General features: G+C 56.9%; 6 protein-coding genes across 6 annotated transcripts; 4 read left to right on the top strand and 2 right to left on the bottom strand.

Annotated features, from left to right (window-relative positions):
* Positions 1 to 27: 27 nt before the first annotated feature.
* Positions 28 to 1,054, bottom strand: E0L32_004768 (uncharacterized protein; the record flags this gene model as incomplete). The annotated part of the gene is made up of 2 exons (XM_031139215.1): positions 28 to 208; positions 267 to 1,054. 2 exons carry the CDS (start codon positions 1,052 to 1,054, stop codon positions 28 to 30), a joined length of 969 nt encoding a protein of 322 aa, XP_030996921.1.
* A 1,058-nt stretch (positions 1,055 to 2,112) lies between these two features.
* On the top strand, positions 2,113 to 3,981 carry E0L32_004767 (uncharacterized protein; the record flags this gene model as incomplete). The annotated part of the gene is made up of 6 exons (XM_031139214.1): positions 2,113 to 2,553; positions 2,694 to 2,715; positions 2,784 to 2,836; positions 2,895 to 3,059; positions 3,127 to 3,335; positions 3,414 to 3,981. 6 exons carry the CDS (start codon positions 2,113 to 2,115, stop codon positions 3,979 to 3,981), a joined length of 1,458 nt encoding a protein of 485 aa, XP_030996920.1.
* Positions 3,982 to 4,712: 731 nt separating this feature from the next.
* Positions 4,713 to 5,771, top strand: E0L32_004766 (uncharacterized protein; the record flags this gene model as incomplete). The annotated part of the gene is made up of 2 exons (XM_031139212.1): positions 4,713 to 4,783; positions 4,847 to 5,771. 2 exons carry the CDS (start codon positions 4,713 to 4,715, stop codon positions 5,769 to 5,771), a joined length of 996 nt encoding a protein of 331 aa, XP_030996919.1.
* Positions 5,772 to 8,496: 2,725 nt separating this feature from the next.
* E0L32_004765 (uncharacterized protein) lies at positions 8,497 to 11,556 on the top strand (the record flags this gene model as incomplete). The annotated part of the gene is made up of 1 exon (XM_031139211.1): positions 8,497 to 11,556. The coding sequence occupies one exon, from the start codon at positions 8,497 to 8,499 to the stop codon at positions 11,554 to 11,556; it is 3,060 nt and encodes a 1,019-aa protein (XP_030996918.1).
* A 1,246-nt stretch (positions 11,557 to 12,802) lies between these two features.
* Positions 12,803 to 16,407, bottom strand: E0L32_004764 (uncharacterized protein; the record flags this gene model as incomplete). Its single annotated transcript, XM_031139210.1, has 3 exons — positions 12,803 to 13,167; positions 13,302 to 13,652; positions 14,310 to 16,407. The coding sequence occupies 3 exons, from the start codon at positions 16,405 to 16,407 to the stop codon at positions 12,803 to 12,805; spliced, it is 2,814 nt and encodes a 937-aa protein (XP_030996917.1).
* A 515-nt stretch (positions 16,408 to 16,922) lies between these two features.
* E0L32_004763 (uncharacterized protein) lies at positions 16,923 to 17,798 on the top strand (the record flags this gene model as incomplete). The annotated part of the gene is made up of 3 exons (XM_031139209.1): positions 16,923 to 16,961; positions 17,126 to 17,247; positions 17,330 to 17,798. The coding sequence occupies 3 exons, from the start codon at positions 16,923 to 16,925 to the stop codon at positions 17,796 to 17,798; spliced, it is 630 nt and encodes a 209-aa protein (XP_030996916.1).
* Between the last annotated feature and the right edge of the window lie 59 nt (positions 17,799 to 17,857).

Below are 17,857 nucleotides of genomic sequence, written 5' to 3'. Positions count from 1 at the left end.
TTCCACATGCCGGCCTGTCTAAGTAGCTTATCCGGGAGGAAGCTGGCTTGCATCGACGACGTCGTCGGCCTCCTTGACGTGCACATCGTCATCGGGGCCATACAGAGGCGACCGCGGCAGCGCCATCAAGCCAGTCCGTGCCGATTCGAGGATGCCGAAGGGGCCGATGAGTTTGAGGAAGGAGTTGATCCGGGACGGCTTCGCAGACCTGAAAGGCGTGGTCAGGACATTTGCACAGAACACAAGGATGCACGTAATTGACTCACACTTCGACAATGCAGCTGTTGGTGCTGATATCCAGTACCTTGCCGCCAAACTGGTGCGTGAAGTAGGTGATGCTCTTGAGGTGCTCATGCTTGTGACGGAGAGCCTCGCTAGCTGCGAGTCGGCTGGGATGGAAGTCTTGTGAAGTCTCCTCCAGAGTCTGATCCTGGACCTCGTGACCCTCCTCAACGTCCGCGTCAGCGGCAGTGATCTCCCGGTGGTGGGCGAGTAGCTCCTCGAAATACTCCGGGCCGAGAATGTTGATCTTGGCCAAGAGAAGCTCTCTCTGAACCAGGGCAGCATTGCTGTAGTCGAGGACGGCCCATACGGGCACCAGGTCCTCCAACTGCCTCCGGGCCTGCTCGACCACGCCGTCTTGGCCGGTGAGGACGATGGTCATGCGCGACAGGTCCTCGACCTCTGTGCTGCAGACGACCAAGGAGTCAATGTTGAAGCCACGAGCGGCAAGGATGCCAGACACCCGAGAGAGGACACCGGGCTCATTCTGGACGAGGCAATTGAGCACATGGCGGGTGGGAGGAGCCTGAGGGGTGGTGGGAGTCTCGTAGAGAATATTCGACACGGCCGCCTGTGCTGACCAAGAAGGGGTAGTGTCGGCAACGGGAAGGGGAGTCTGGCGCCGACGAAGGGCTTTGTAGGCGATGGCTGATGTCGAGCTGCTGCTGGAGCTGTATCGGAGACCCAACGAAGGGGCGGCGAGGGGGGCCTGACGAAGATTCTGGGAGGCGGACCGCAAAGCGGTCGTCCGCAGAAGGCCTCGCGAAGCCATTCTTCCTGACCAGGAACGAGACCAACAAAAGATGTTGTTCTCAAGTCAAGAGGAGGAGTTGAGTGCGAGTGTCCCTGAAAGGGTTGGGAAGAAGAAGCTTCCACTGGATAGTTCCCAATTCCAATTGAGGACTTTGGGAGAGATCACACTGTGACTCAAAATGCCCCCGGTGCAGTCTGCTGGTGGACAAAAAAAAAACGGAGCCTGGATGTGCGGCCTTGCATGGATCTCTCCGATTATGGAGAGTCAAAGCCTTCTTTTCACTTGCAAGTCTGCCCCAGAGTGCAGTGGAGCAGGCGCACTGATGCTAGCTGCAGGTACCTGATGCAGGGTATTCGTGTGGAAAGATACCTCATGGGCTGTACTTGCCCGGTACCGGGGAGGTCCCTCAGACCGGGAGGTACCTAACCTACCAGTGCGAGAATGCTCCAGACATTCTGTGAATAGACCAATTAGGTACCGTAATGCATCATTGATGTGGGGTGACTCTTGAGTGGAAGCTCCCGGTCGCGGATCAACTATTGTTGCATTCATGTGGATTGGTTGGCTGGATTGAGCATTGACGCCCCAGTCCAGGCCAGTTGAGAGCTCAGTGCTGACCTAGCGTCAACATTGGATCGCCTCAAAAGGCTACGGAGCAGGCCTAATAATTCTGGTCTCGTTTTGCTGTGTCAAATGTTGCTAGCTCAACCACAGTCTGGTCACAAAGCTTCTGACAAAGCTTCCACTACCATTTCTGTGAACACCAGTCGTTCCTTCCATCTGCCGTTCTGCACCCCCGGTTTCTCAGACCACGCGCTTTAGCCAAGGCCATGTGCGGGTGTACTGCTAGGCTCCCAACCTGAAGACTTCTCGGCCTCTGATTATATCCTATACCGTTCCAGCTCCGAACCACCAGCAGGCGGTGATAGGCACCAAATTCTTCGACCAAAGCCCACATCTACATCCTGTCAATATCTTTCTGAGTCGTCATTTCCCAGGCCCCATACGTCATCCGGCACCGCACGGCCTGTCAGAGTTTTACCATATACTGCGCTAGAACATTACAAATTATTACGATGGATGACACAGAGCGACGAAGCGCAAAGAGGTCGCGTTTCGACCAGACAGAACCGGAGCCCCGAAGATCGAGGTTCGACCGCCGTTCTCGTTCTCCCCCGGCTCAAAAGCCCGAATCTGGCCGGGAGCGCAGTCCTCTTTCTGGCAGTGGACGCCATGACACCCCAGACTCGGCAAAATCCCCAGTCGACCCAGCGGCGGCGGCGGCGGCGGCTGCCGCAAAGATCAATGCCCAGCTCCAGGCTCGAAAGGGCATCCAACATGTCGATGTCCCTCCAATCCGCTCTTCCGAGTCACCTGCGGGCAAATCCGGCGGAGCTAACCCGACAGCCAACATCAACGGCGAGATGTACATAGCAGACGGCGATTACATCAAGGATATCGAAGTGAACGATCTTCGCAACCGCTATCTCTTGACAAAGGGCTCTACACAGAAGATGGTAAATATGCACCCTGCCATTTCGGCTAATCCACTCCAGATTCCCACCTCCAATTGTGCGGGAGAGTCTCGCTTACTTGGATCTCGTAGCTCATACGCACTCCCCTCTTTGGCATCTGCTGACCTCCACGCTTAAACTAGATCAAAGATGAAACTGGTGCCGGTACGCTCCGCCCTGCCTTGACCTTTGCCGTCTGTGGAATTCTGGATTAACCGCTAGCTTGTTCAAAGATGTCACGACCCGCGGCAGCTACTATCCTGACAAGAGCATGGCGACACCTGCGGTAAGTCTTCTCGGCCAGGAGCCTGACGATGGCAACGAAGCTAACGTGTTCCCTGCAGAACCCTCCTTTATACCTTCATGTGACGAGCACGAGCAAGGAAGGACTGGAAAAAGCAGTCGAGAAGATCGAGGAGATGATGAAGCAGGAGTTGCCCCAGCTTGTCGATGAGCGACGATTCCGACGTCGAGAGCAGGAGACAGTCGAGCGAGACGAGTTTGGACGGGTAAGCTGTTGAGGGAAACTCGTACGAGGCTGTGATATACTGGAGAACTAACCTGCCTTTTGTTTAGCGCAAATGGCCCGAGGAAAAGATCCCGATCACTCTCGAGCCTGTGCACGGCTTCAATCTGCGTGCGCAAGTCGTCGGACACGGTGGCGCCTATGTCAAGCACATCCAGCAGGAGACTGGTTGTCGTGTGCAGATCAAAGGTCGTGGCTCGGGCTACCTGGAAGCTTCCACAGGCCGTGAGACCGATGAGGACATGTTCTTGCATGTTGCGTATGTCAACCCCGACTGTTCATGCTCTTGGTCGTCATGGGGCATCCGCCGCGGAACAACCAACTAACCATGTTGCAGGGGACCGGATCCAAAGATGGTCGAGAAGGCAAAGGAGCTGTGCGAGGACCTGCTCGAGAATGTCAAAGAGCAGTACGAGCAGTTTAAGAGCAGGCCGCCTCGTAACTACGAGCGCTCTGGGCAGTACGGTGATCGGTATGGCGATCGGTACGGCGATCGGTACGGTGACCGACATGGGAGCCACTCTGGCTCGTACCAGGGATACGGTAACCAGAACCAAGGAAGCTACAACTCACCTGCACCGGGCGGTGGTAGTTCTGCATCGCCCCCTCCAGCGGCACCGGGAGCCGCCGCCGCCAGTGACTATGCTGCTCAGTATGCTCAGTACTATGGATCCGATCCGTACGCCCCTTACGGCGGGTATGCAGCATACGTACAGTACTATCAGCAGTACTACAGCGCCGCGCAGGCTCAGCAGCAGCAGGGCTCTCCCCCGCCTCCAGGCACTTCAAGCACCTCGCCGCCGCCGCCGCCCCCAAGTGAAGCCGCTCCTCCACCGCCGCCGCCGCCCAGCGCTGCTCCGCCACCACCTCCCCCTTCGAGTAGCGGTGGCTATAACTCTGTATGACTTCTGGCCTGCTCTCCACTTCCTGACGCTTTATTTACTTATGCAATATTAGGTTCCTCCACCTCCAGGCATATAGATTCCCGTCTTGTTGCCATTCAATCGCCACCAAGGCAGGGCTCGTGGCGAGCGTGCAGTTTGGCGATCACAGTCATGATGGAGCCTTATCTGTTAGGCAGATGTTGTACAGGCATGGCATGGATGCAAGGACAGAGCAGCGAAAATTGGCTTGCTTCACTTGATCGAGTGGGAGGGGGTGTATGTTGGTACGAGATGTAGGAGCCTCGTGAGAGGGGTCTTGTGGAATATCATGCATTTTGCACCTGTCACTACGGATACTCAGGCAATGCAATGACTTCTTGATGGACCATTTCGGTCCATTAGGTACAAAACACATTGGCAGTGGAGCCGTGCCGCCAGAATGTCAAATATGAACGAACAGTAAAATAGGTAGTCACACGTCGGGGCTGATGTTTTGCAAATGGACTTCAAGTGAGCAATTGATAGGAGCTTGGTGGTTATCGATAAGGCAAGTAGTATCTGGTGTGGGCCCTTGACGTACCCAATCTCATAGGTGCAAGCACTGCTTCGTATGGCGACTTGTTGAAAGCTGCGACACCACAGTCAACAACGAACCCGTGCGCCAGCTTGTCAGGGCCGCATCAAGACCGCATCGCCAGGTGCATTGTGGACATGGCAAAGAGAACGTCAACAACTGCCATTCCTTTCGCGCAATGAGCCACCAACGCTTCCCCTCCCGTGATGCTGGGCGGGAGCCCCATTCCATCTCTCTAAAGGTCCTTCGGTACGTCGGGAGCTTCTGGCTTTGTCGCTGAAGCCTCGGCGACTAGGCTAATGGATTGTGTAGCTTGTCACGACCTTCCCTCGTCCCGCAACATCCCCTCCGGCCGGCACTGTCTCCAGCGGTGCCGGGCCAAGCTGACCCATTTCCCGCCTCGTTGGCCTACAGCCCTGAAGGCGCTACGAACCCGGATCCATTCGTTCTCAGCCCTATCCTCAACCTACCTCCCTCATTCGGCTCCGCATATGTCGGAGAGACGTTTTCCTGTACACTGTGTGCGAACCACGATGCGCAAGAGGCGCCAGCATACCCGGTCAAGGCGCCAGTCCAGAGCAGGACAATACGCGATGTCCGTATCGAGGCAGAGATGAAGACACCCTCATCCGCTGGAGTGGTCAAGCTCGATCTGAGTCCGAGGTCTGGTGGCGATGCTGGGGGCCATGGCGGTGCCGCCAAGGGTGTCGACCTCGACCCCGGGCAGACACTGCAGAAGGTGGTCAACTTTGATCTCAAGGAGGAGGGAAACCATGTCCTGGCGGTGACAGTGAGCTACTACGAGGCAACCGACACGAGCGGGCGCACAAGGACGTTCCGAAAGCTGTACCAGTTCATCTGCAAGTCGTCGCTGGTAGTGCGCACCAAAGCCGGAACGCTGCCGCCGCTCAAGGACGGCGGCCGGCGGCGGTGGGTGCTCGAAGCGCAGCTGGAGAACTGCAGCGAGGACGTTATGCAGCTAGAGCGCGTGGGACTCGATCTAGAACCCGGGCTGGTCTACAGCGACTGCAACTGGGAGGCGACCAGCAGCCAGAAGCCGGTCCTCCACCCGGGAGAAGTGGAGCAGGTCTGCTTTACGGTGCAGGAGCAGGGACAGGGGATCAGGGAGGCGGACGAGAGGCTCGTCTTTGGCGTTCTGAGCATTGGGTGGAGGGGAGAAATGGGCAACAGGGGGTTCTTGTCTACGGGGAAGCTGGGAACAAGGCTTGCGCGGTGAGGCTCCATTTTGCCTCGCCGGTCACTTGGTTGAGACCCGACGGAGAGTGCGTTTGCGGGTCGAGGTACAAGGTGTCAGCACGCCGTGAGTCCTCTCCTCTGGTGTCAGCCGCCTTCTTTCGTACGTAACAGGAGCCTATGCACTTGTTTGAAATTCGATCCAGTCTGGTTGGTTGGACATGGACGACGGCAGCTCGGGAAGGACGACAAGACTGAAAAGAAGAATGGGCCTGCATCAGAGTGCGTCTGCTGACTGGAGCAAGTCGGGCAGCCAAGATCCACATTACCCAATAGTTCCAGCTATCCTTACGCGTTCTGGGCCGACTAGAGACGCGTTGATTAGCGCGCGCGCACGCGATGAATGCACTTTAAGTTGATCTGCTTGGCCCAGTCGTAAATTACGGTAGCGGGCGTGTACCTGCACAAGCCCGCGATGCCGTCGAGATTCGACTGGGGCAAACCAGCCCTCTCACACAAGACGGCGTGCCGACCGCTCGGCGGTTTAATTATGGTTAAGGAGGGGGGGAACATGCATGAATGCTCTTATAGTTCCCGACTGACCCGCACCGGGCAGGCGACGAAAGAACCAAACGCCCGGGTGTGGACGTCGCGGATCAAGAACAGGGGACCAAATAGATTGAATCCCATCCATCACAAGTACAATCCAGGGGTGGTCCGGAACTCTGCGACCACGTTTGGCCTGCAGCAGCCTGTAAGGGGCGGGCGGCCATGTGGCGGATTCCGTGGCGCGGTCGCGCTGGTCGTCAGCGTTGGGAAAGGCAAACCTGGTAACAAACCAATGCGGTCCCTAGCGGGTACCTATTCAGAGGAGACAGAGCAATGACTCGAGCTCGAGACAGAGACGGATTGGGAGTCTCTAGACTCTCCAGTAAGAGGTGTGAAGTAGGGGTGTGTGTGCCGGCTCAACACCATTACTACCTAGTATCTCCTTCATATATCCATTTGCATATCGACTCCGTTGACGGCGACAGGATCTGTGGTCGATGATCGGACTTGGACACAGAGAAAGGAGATCAGAAAAGCCCTGGCCGTTCAGCCGCCGCCTGTACACGGCTTGGCACTGATGGGCCGATGGGCTACCAGGACTAGGTTTGGGACATCCCCGTTGCCAATCCTCAAGATCGGCGGTGAGGGGTTGCTCGTGTTAGTGGCTCCTCGCTTCCTCCAAGGCTCCATCTGTCGTGCAGAGAGGTCCTCTTTCTCCCGAACCCATGCTTGAAGAGCGGTGGACGCAACGTCCTTGGCCTCTCTATTCAGTCGGTCCCTTCCAGACTTGCCTAGGTTAGACACGTATTAGCTCGAATTCTCGCGGGAAATGAACGAGACAGGCAACCAAGTAAGTTACCAAGGGAAGCAAGGTAGGTAATGTTCATGTAGTATGTAGGTAGGTAAGTAGATAGATGGCATGAAGAGGTCGAGCGACCAGCCCATTCTTAGGCGACATGTCACAATTCAGGCATTTCGGGCATTATCTCGTCGATTCGAATGTGTTCTGCAGAGGTAGGGTACTTATGTATTTGTATGTATGTATGTATGTATGTACCTCTGTATGTGAGGTAGTCAACTACCTACCTAACCTTACCTTACTCCGTACTTATCAACGTCAAATGCCTGGCTGGGTTCCATCACCCACGCCCGTGAAGTTCGGGTGGCGTTTCTGTGCCGGTTTCGAATGCAAGCAAGAGAAAACGGCAAAAGCAAGCGGGCACCTTGGCAACTGGGCCTTGCCCAAGGACCCGAGAACCCTCCGTAGAAATTGTCCACCTGCATACCTGAGCACCAGGATGGACGGCTCAAAAAAGAAAGCAACGAAAATCAAAGAAACAGGTGGCACAGAAATAGCGGCACAGGGCCCAGGGGCAGCTTGGCCTGGGGGGGGGGGGGGGGATTTCGTTTCCTCTTGATAGAGCACCTGTGCAGTGAGTGGGTTGGTGCTGAGGTCGGGTCCTGGTGTTTTAGGCGTCCTGCAACCCCCAAAGGCGATCATCGATGCGCTATTCCCACCTGGCACCCACCTAGCTAGCAGCGCGTCTAGCCTACCTAGGTACCTAAAGTACCTACCTAGGTACCTACTCACCTACGTACTCCAGGGGGCGTCGTCCTCTTCCACATCTCCTCCCCTGTCCTTTTTGTTTGTCTAGCGGTCTGATGTGCTGTGCTTCGTTATTTGAGAGAAACGAGAGACAAAAATCCACTCCTCTTCTCTTCTTCCTTTCTCTCTACGACTCAATTCGCGACCCATCTTCTGGCTGTGTCTTTTCTCTCTGCTCTGCAGAGCTTCGGAGCTCCCGCTTGTTGTGCGACGAGAGTGTTGGTAGCGGACGGCAAGGATATCAATCTTGTGCTTCAACTCACCTCCAGGGCTGCTGGGACCCCAAGAGCACCTGGGCAGTCACCACGACTCTCGATCGGGAACGCACACCCCGCCAACCAGCATAAAAAATAACCGCAGGCGAGAGACATCGACTACACAGGCACCTCTACCCGCACACCCCGCCCCTTTCCCCAAGTTCGTATTTGGGGGGGAGGATTGTCGATTATCTCTTTTTTTTTCCCTTTCCTCTTTCTCCCCTGGTGGTCTGAGATAACAGAAGGGAACGCCTTTCTCCCGCTCACCAGTCTCCCTCTCCCTCTTCCTCTCGTCGCCTTCCCCCCATGCTGCCTCTGCGCCCTGCTGCTTGAGGAGTCCCCGAGGGCCGTCAAAGATGGAGAGCTCGTCCACGCCGCTGGCCGACTACTTTTGGATTGCCGGCGTCGAGTCCATCAGCTACCAAGATGCCCCGCCGCTGCCTTCTCCCTCCCAGCTTGACGAGACGATCAACGAGGATGGCGAGGGGGAGCTCTCTGACACGGCCGTCAACCCGTCCTCTCAGAAGGCCAATGCCAGGCATTCGCGCCACAACTCGGCCAACCGCTTGTCCAAACTGTCCAGCGAGGGCCGCTTCTCCATCCATACGCTCGACGAGCTCGATGGCAACACTCGCAGCAACCGTAGCAGTGCCACCATCCGGCCCAACCCAGCTCCCGCCGCCGTCAATGGCAGCCTCGCGGACGGCTACATACCCGACGTCGACTTTGACAATGCTCTCATGAAGTTTGCTGCGGAGCGGGAGAACTTCCTCGACGACCTTTCCTTCAGCGCCGGCGCCAAGCTCACAGCCCGACCGCCCATGGTCAGCCCGCGCACCGAAAGGCTTAGGGCCGAAGATGGCGACTTGTCCGCCAAGAAGAGCCCTCTGCGGAGCATACGTGGCAGCATCCGCCGCAAGATCAGCTTCAGGGACATGACGAGCGTGAGGAAGCAGCCGGCCACCCCCCGCGCAGGTGAGTCGCGATATCGAGCCCCGATGCCCCGGGCCATGCCGCTGACAAGCACTCCCACAGCTTCTGTTCGCACGGCAAAGCGCATGAGCAATTACAATTCCGTCATCCCGCCGCCTCAACCCCTCAATACGGATCCCAACATGCATCCGCTCAAGCGACGCTTCGAACCGGTCCTCCTGGATCGCTACCCGTCCAAGGACGCGATCGAAGAGACATCGCGGCGAGGGCGGTTTCCAGACTACGTGCCCATGTTCGCCTTCCCCAACGATATCCAGATAGTTTCGTCTGATGACAGACCAAGATCCACCTGGCATGGATTCACAATGACTTCGGAGGACAACTCCAAGATTTACGGCATCACCGTCATCATATGGACAGCACTCAATGCAGAAGTCGCCGACGACGTGGAGAAGCGATGCGAGCAGTGGCGGCAGAGGCACATGACGAATGAAGAAAGAGAGCTTGCTTCTAGCTTGGGAGGGCGCCTGGCTGTGGAACGGGCTCACCTCTCGCAGTTGCTCGCAAAGTTGCCCACCATACCCTCCGGGTCGCCGACGAGAGATGAGCTGGATGACGAGATCAGTACCGTGGAGGAAAAGATCAGCCTCATGACCGAGATGCTCCGGCCACTACGGCACGGTGCCGCCTCTAAGATTGACGGTCTGACCGCTGGCGAGACTGGACTCTGGGTACCGAGGGCGTACGGTGTTCTTGGCAGAGATGCCACCAGGATGACTTTCTGGAAGGAGTGGCTGAGGGCGGTCGTTGTCCCCATGACGGACGGCGCAGTATTGCGAGTCCCTCCAAGCTCGCCAAAGGTCGGCCGTTGGCAGCCATTGGAGCGTTATGTTGTCAACCTATGCACCGAGGCCTTCAGTCCTCTCAGCTCCAAGACGCAGGTCGAGCTTGGGGTGAGGGAGCTGCGCATGTATGCGCGAAGGGAGGCGTTGAATGAGTTGCCAGGCTCGCGCAACACCGATATCTATGCGCTCTTCAGGAGCCTTTCCCTCGACAACGTCTTGGCCCTCTTTGAGCACGCCATGTCCGAGTCTCGCATCATTTTTCTCTCGTCGCATACGGCCATGCTACATCTCGCATGCCACGCGTTGGCCAGCCTCTTGTATCCGCTCAAGTGGGCAAGCATCTTCATCCCGGTGCTGCCGGCCAGGCTTCTGTCTGCTCTGGAAGCACCCTGCCCCTACATCGTCGGCATAGAGAGAAGGTATGAGCAGATTGAGCTTCCAGACGATGACTACGTTCTTGTGGACCTCGACAAGGATTTGATTGAAGCGTCCTCAGAGCCGCACCGTCTGCCACGGCAACACCGGCGCAAACTCATGTCTCTTCTGCAACTTGCGGCACCGCATAAGCTGAGGTACGGCGTGATGACTGGACCTCCGCCGTACGCAATTGAGGCGTTTCCGTACGACACCTTTTCCGTCGAAAACGAGTCTCTCTTCAATTCTGCACCCGGCAGCTCAACCCTTGGCAAGTGGGTGTCTCAGAGCTCCTCGACCTTCATGGAGCCCGACCCTCCCGCATCTATCCACCCTCCCGTCTTCAACGTCTTTGCCTCTTCGAGAAACGAGACCACGCGGGCCGAGCGCCCTTCAACCTCCAAGTCTACCAGTCCTCCTACATCCGTCTCGCCTGTATCAACACACTTCCCTCCAATGCCAGCGACTCCAGTCTCGAGAAGTGACTCTGGGTTTGCAGCCATTCCCATGCTGCGAGAAAAGAAGTCTGGGCATTTCGAGGAGAAGTCTCGCCGAAGCTCGTCCTTCGGCATGGACAAGCACCCGTTACACAGACCCAGCTTGCCATTCCTAAACGGGCACACCCAAAGCCTGTCCATCTCGGCCATCTCGATAGACTCCCAGTCGTCGTATGGCGGATATGCCCCGTCGACATACGCTCAATCCACCATTGCTGCCTCCACGATCATGCCCAACATGGTAGTGCAGCCCGTGCGGAACACAGACACCACCATGTGGGTGGAGGGTCACTGCTTCAACTGGACGCCTGGGGAGGGTGCTTCCCTGTGTACCGTCTGTGACGAGCGATCAGAGGGCGATGGATTGTACAAATGCAGCGGATGTGGGTGTCTGTCTCACAATCGATGCCTAGGTCTCGTTTGCCTCGTATGTCCAGAGGCGTTCCACGCCGACAGAGTCCGTGCAGCCTTCGTTCGGTGCCACGCCAGTCTACTGTATACCTATCGCAAACACCTCGGGCGGCCTACCAAGGAGCAAAAGTCCAATGGGCAGCTGTATGCTTTCGACATGGCCGGTTTCATCAAGAGCCAGCCCTATGATCAGCAAGAATATGCCTCAATGATGAAGGATACCCAATGTGAGTGCCAGTCATATATGCGGTCTGGTGATGCGAATGCGGTTGCTAACACTCCTGATTGCGACAGTATTCAACGAGTTTATCCATGAGCGGGAACGCTTTCCATCCACGCATTCTGCTGTGCGGCTTTTTGACGAAATCATACTGGCCAAGAAAGCACGGGGTCGTCCAGCCCTGGGCGGACTGTCTCGCCTTTCTACCATCAGGGCCTCCCACGGGGCGTCTTCGGGGTTGCTGGGCAGCGGATCAAGACAGTCCAAAACATCGGGTTTTCTCGGCGACACAAGCGATCATATCTGGCGAACGGCATCGGTGCCTGTGCCCGTGGCCAAGTTCCCTGGCGACTACAGAGCGGTGACGACACGTGTCCCGGCCAGACTCGATCCATCTCTGATGAAAGAACCCCGAGCGATACAAGGGGTGCCGCGTCCCGAACAACGGGGGACGCGAGGCTTAATTCGGAAGCAGGTAGCGAGCATGATTGGCCCGCCTACGCCAACAGAGTCGTGAAGAGCCTTGGTCACAGCCTGCCTCGGTACGACCATGGCAGGCTGATCCGTTGTTGATGATGCATTGCCAGCGGGCAGAGACAAGCCGCTGGCCGCCAGGAGCAGCTCTTTATCGAGCAACTTGAGCGTCGCTCGCTCAATGTACGATTAAGCGACGTGATGTAATTTAGGATTGATGGCATTGGCACAAACGGAATAAGTGCTGATTTGGGGCATGCTTTTCCCGAGCAAAAGATGAACGTCTTCGTCCACTCTTTGCTTTGAAGCATCGGCACACAGGAAGGTAAAAGTTTTAGGTTTGGCCTGGTCGTCTTGTTATATGTTCTGGCCTTGTCACCTCGGCGGCCATGTGTCGAGAGAGGGCGTCCTTGCATTGGCTTGGTTCTTCAGCATATCTGATCAGGGAGAAGCATGATAGCGTTGCATGAGAAAGTTTTCAAAAATGTCGGGCTCGATTAGGGATACATGAATGAGAATGGATGGATATGACATTGTTTCAAATTCATCAAACCATCACGATCGCCTTTTTCAATGACAATGGCAGATGATTAATAGCCTCTGCTCCGATCGAGCCCGAGTCCGAGTGATACGGGGCATGGCTCTCGGAACTAGAATATGCATTGGTATCGATACTGCTCTGGCATGGAGATCTCCGGGTATTATCTGTTTGAGCTAAAGGGATACATGTGCTGCACTACACCATGCCATGATGGTGCCGTGACGGCAGCGCCAAGTTTCGAGACGAAGCTCTGGTTCGACCCTTTGCAAGCTCACCGCTGTCTAGCCGGGAAAAACCAACCCTGTCAACCGACCGGCTCCAGCCAGGTCATGCTCCGGGAGCCTTGGGCGCGCTTGGCCCGGGATTCCCTTCATCCCCGCCACCAGCGTCATCACGAGGCTTGGGCTTGGGCACCTTTTCGTAGGCGTTGGGGCTTGGTCTCCTCCTCCTCCCCTTGTTGTCACCGTCGCCATCTCTCCTCTTCCTGCTTTTCCGGTCGTGTCTGCGGCTACTGCAATCGTGGTCGTGATCATGGTCATGGTCATGGTCGTGGTCGTGGTCCGGCCGTCTACCGCCGCCGCCTCCCCTTCCGCCACCGGCAGGCACTCTGTCCCTGCGGCCGGGATCCGAGTCCGAGTCTGAGCTCGAGTCGTCGGACGATGATGATGAGTCTGACGAATCACTCGACTCGTCTACGCCGCGGGGTCGATGGTATATGCAGCACACTGTTGCCATCGCCATGCCTTGGTCAGCACAGCTCTCTTCCGTTCCACCGTCGAGGGCCTTTTGATTCGGCTTGGTCTGGCTTGGGGGTGCCTCCACTTACCCTTGGAGCTCTTGCGCCCCATGCCTTCGTTGTCGACAACGTCCTCGGCCCACTGGACCGAGCGCCCCGTGTCTGCGTGGGCGCCGCGCAGGCGCAGAATGGCCTGGGTCTGTGTCCCCGTCGTCGCGGGCGTGGTGGACGTCTGCTCGACCACCTGAGTCTGGGTGCCGGTGGCGGCGGGCTGGCGCTGCTGCTGGCGCTGCGAGAGAGAGGCCATTCTGGGCTGGTCGTGAGGGATGGCACCAGGTGTGATGGGAAGAGGAGTCTCGGGGCTCAAGAATATATGCAGCGATTTTGTGGTAGGGTGCCTCTTGGGGCCTTTGTGAGCGGCCTCTGGTGGCGCAAGAGTTGCTGGAGCGGGTAGATGTCGTGTGAGAAAGCGTCGAGGCCTGCTCTCAACTATCAGAAGTCAGGATGGGGCGCGCCGAGATAACAGGCACTCGGGTCTGTCGAATGGCGGCGAGAGAAGGCTCGTCAGGGGGAGTGAATAAAAGGGCGAAGACATGAGTGAGGTGATGGTGCGGGAGTGGCTGACAATTGCCCCGCGTGTGCTGTCTTGGGCACCTACCGTCTGGTATTGCAAGTACTCCGTAATTTGAAAATGGCTGATTAGATAAGGTCCCGTACAAGTGGGCATCAATGATGTGATCCTTGCCTTTCAATCGAAACATTCTAATGCCACTGACGTCAGCCCTCAGTTCCAGACAATTTGCCAAGGTGCTCACGCGACTCTCCTCCAAGGGCGCAAATGCTGTTTAGTTTGTCAATCAAACATGGGATGATCTATTTTGCTCAAGCAGAGTCGAGGTATTCAGTTTCATGTTACTATATCCAGAGCGGAAAGGGGTATTGTTCTTCTCAAATACAAGCGCCAGCAATGCTCCGATTCCCAAATGGGCCCCAAGGTAATAAATAGTACATATCGACACACCAGATATCCTACTTGTACATATATGTTCACATGTTTTCTGGCTGGTCATGCCCTCGTCGATCAAGACGACCCCTGACCGGCTCTCGCTCGCCTCTTGGCCTGCTTCTTCGCCCCCTTCATGCTCTTCCGAGGGCGACCTCGCGAGATGGTCGACCTCTTCGGTTGGCACTTGAGCCATGCGTTGAGCGGCCGTCGAGAACCCACAAACTTCCCTTCCGGTGTGAACACTTCGACCACGGGCCAGTTGGGCTCGCTGTCGCTATCAGGAGTCATGTTGTGCGACCCTTTCGCATCTTCTTGTTCGTCTGCCGGAGGCTCGGACAGATCCAAGGTTTGAAGGACCTCTTCCCGGGGAAGCTCATCCACAGGTTTCGGTGGCGGCTTGAACAGATCCCTCGCCCTGACCTGCGCCACAACTTCGACCCAGCCACAGCCTTCGATGAGGATGTCGATGGCGACAACACGATACGGGAGATTCTCGACCTTGATATTGACAGCATCGCGTCTGGTGATAGGCCCGGCACGCTCTTTGGTCACGTCGTACTTGAGTTTGAAGATGCCGGCTGACTTGATTGTGGCTCCTGTGCCTTGTCTGGCAATGCTCTCGACGTTGAGCTCGCTAGTCTGAGCCTGGATCTCGATGGCCTTGTCTGTAGCCGTCTTGTGTTCCTTCAGAGGTGTGAAGTTGTAGGCCAGGAAAGTGAGGTTCGGGGTTCGAGGAGTGATGCGGATGAAACCACCCAGTAGAATGGATTGCCCTGGCTTCAGGCTGTGCTGCTCTGGCTGGATACGAGACTTCATGATGATGTCGTCTGAGTGAGCAGGCTCAACATAATCGACGATGCTGCTTCTGAATAGGCCGGGCAGATCAATCAATTCACCCCTTCCTTTGCCAAAGGGTATCCTGATAGGTGATGCGGTGGTTCCGGGAAGGGACGAAACCACCGGCATCTGCGGATACTCGGTCTCGGGCTGGGGAGGGGGGAGCAGGGTAGTCTCCTCGAGCCCGTCGAACTGATCATTGCGCGCAGGCCGCGGCGAGACGGGGATCTCGATCTGGTGCGCCGGGGCCTGCCAGTTCATCCGGCCCTTGGGGAAGATGTGTTGGAACAGGTAGCTCTTCCCCACGTTCGCCTTCCCCACCATCCAGGTGGCCCCGCCACGCTTCCAGATATCTTCCTTGAGCTCCTTTGTCCACCAACTCCTCTTGGCGCTGACGCAGTGGATGTTGCCCAACCTTGCCTTCCGGCCGGCTCGACCGAGGGCATCGCGCAAGGTGTCCGTGATCCAGGGCATGAGCCTATCCACCTGTTCCCTCCGCGGCGCAAGGAGATCCGATCTCGTGATGATGAAGCTGAGCTCCCTCTTCTGGTCACCGTAGAACTTGCCAGACTTTGCGCGCCGGTTGCGAGAGCGAAGAGGCATCAGATCCAGCAACTCCCGGATCCGGGGCAAGAGTGACATCGGAAAGTCGGCAGCATCGAGAACGTGGTAGACATGATTGTATTTGTATGGCGACTCCTCGATCGTGTCCCGTATAGCATCGATCGTGGGGAAATGAGCCGAGGTGCCGGCACTGTGGTGGACCAACTCGTGGCACCGGTCGCACAGAAGCGGCGCGTCGCCAGCATTGCCAAATCCTTCAATGCTCGAGGCCGTCGCCGTGGGTTGACCGAGTATCAAATGCGGATCCAGGCCCAGCCGTTGCAACTGACCCTCATCGAGATGCCCCAGCGCTTGGCTGATCACCCCATCGTCTGCACGAACGCGCGGCTCGGCTTTGATCAGGCCCAGAGCTCTCTGCAGAGATTTCCTCTTCCCTATGTTGAAGAACCCGGGCTGGTCCGGAATCGACGTCTGCGAAAGGGCACCACAGCCTGGACACTGGTTAGGGAGCCTCGCTGCTGGTGCCGTTTCCTCGGCGTCAGGAAAAGGCGGCGCGTTGGAAGCCGCAGCTTCAGCGTGCATGTGCCTCGTCTGGGCCGAGATCAAAGGTTTGGAAACCGCTGTCGAGCCATGTTGTCGTCGTTGTAGGGGTCTGGCTTCGGCTGTCGCAACGAAGCCTCCAAGTGCCGGGCAGAGAAAGAAGGGCGGCAAGCCGAGTGTCGCTGTCACGACGGCCTCTCTGTGCTTCGTTCGCGTCCAGGCCTGGCGCAACGGCCTTGATGTGTGCATCATATTATAGAGGAGAGCCCGAGAACCATGGCATCGGCGATTCTGATGCAGAAGAGCCAGAAGAGCATGGGTACCGCAAGAGAGGGGGGGTTCGAAGAAATACAAGAGTCCAAGTCGCGATTTGCGTCGCAGTTCTCACATGAAGTTACTTCAAAGCGGGCCAGGGAAAAAAATCAAGGGGACAGTATTCATCGATAAGCTCGCCCTCTCGCCCAATATCCACTGTAATTCTAGGTGTTTCAGGGTCCACCAACAGGGCCGATTGGCCACTGACTGAACCCACCACACCGGAATTTCTGGGTGGTGCCGCCCCAGGCACACGACGCCGATCCGTCATTGGACAACGGGTCAGAAATTTGTCCCGTCAATTGCATCGCATGTCGAGCAGACAGACAATTTGATTGAATCTCCATCACGGCGAACGAGTCTCTCCACGACGGCCGACTCCTAGACCCATCTGACACGGCGAGACTCAAGCGCACGACACTCGTTCGTGCCCTACAGCATCGGTCAAGATGGTTGGCGTCCTGCGGCGCATGAACAAGCTGAAAGCTGTGAGTCTGCAAACCCCCAAGTGAAGAGAAGAAGAAGCATGTTGAGACTGACCTCCATTGCAGCAGGTAAAATATGCTCCCAACCTGATCCTGCCGCTGTCGCAGCTCTCCTTGACATCCTCCCCAAGACTATGCCCTCTTCGAAGGACGATTCGGTCTAACAGAAGCGATGCGTGCAGTTACTGGGCATGCGCCATGGGCCTGGCGCCGCTATCCTTCCTTCAGAGATCACCATGATACACATGGAATTCGCCCACAAATGGCGTGACGGCCACTTCGGCCCCAGGTATGTCGGTCATGTCAAATTCTGTAGCCTTCTTTCCCTAGGACATTGTGGCTAACGGCATCTTTCCCCTCCTTTTCTGCAGGAAATTCTGGCGCATCTGCCTACCACGTCTCAAATACTGGAATCCCACCGTCCCCATGATCGTCAACAGGACGCAGAACAACGACGGACCCGCCACCATGAGCATCTACTTCCGCCAGCAGTCCTCTTCAGCCTCGGATCAGCAGGCGTCAAGACCGCAGCCGCCCGCCTCCCAGGCCGACGGCAGCGCCAAGGCGCCCGCACCGGCCGAGGGAGAGCGAGTGGTGACCATCGACATGAAGCGGCAACACTCGGACGCCATTCTCGCCGACTTCCTGACCAAGACGGGTGCCGTACCCGTGGTGCCCACGCCGCAAGAGGAGGCCGAGCTCCGGGATGTTCAGGAGCTGAAGGAGAGGGGTGCTGTCGACCGCGAGGTCATGCGCAAGCATCTCGAGGCTGAGAGGCGGGAGGCCGCGCTCATGAAGCAGGCAAGGAACGAGGCTGCTGCCATGAAACAGAACTCATGATCCAAGTTCTCCGACCGAGAGGTAACGATGCGCCTGGAGGAGTCGGGCGAAAAAAGAGC

This window comes from Thyridium curvatum, assembly GCF_004353045.1.
Source record: "Thyridium curvatum strain D216 chromosome Unknown NODE_23_length_467585_cov_82.455940, whole genome shotgun sequence".
NCBI classification, from domain to species: Eukaryota; Fungi; Ascomycota; class Sordariomycetes; order Thyridiales; family Thyridiaceae; genus Thyridium; species Thyridium curvatum.
Note: the sequence above shows the minus strand (reverse complement) of the source record. Positions and strands in the feature narration are given on the sequence as shown.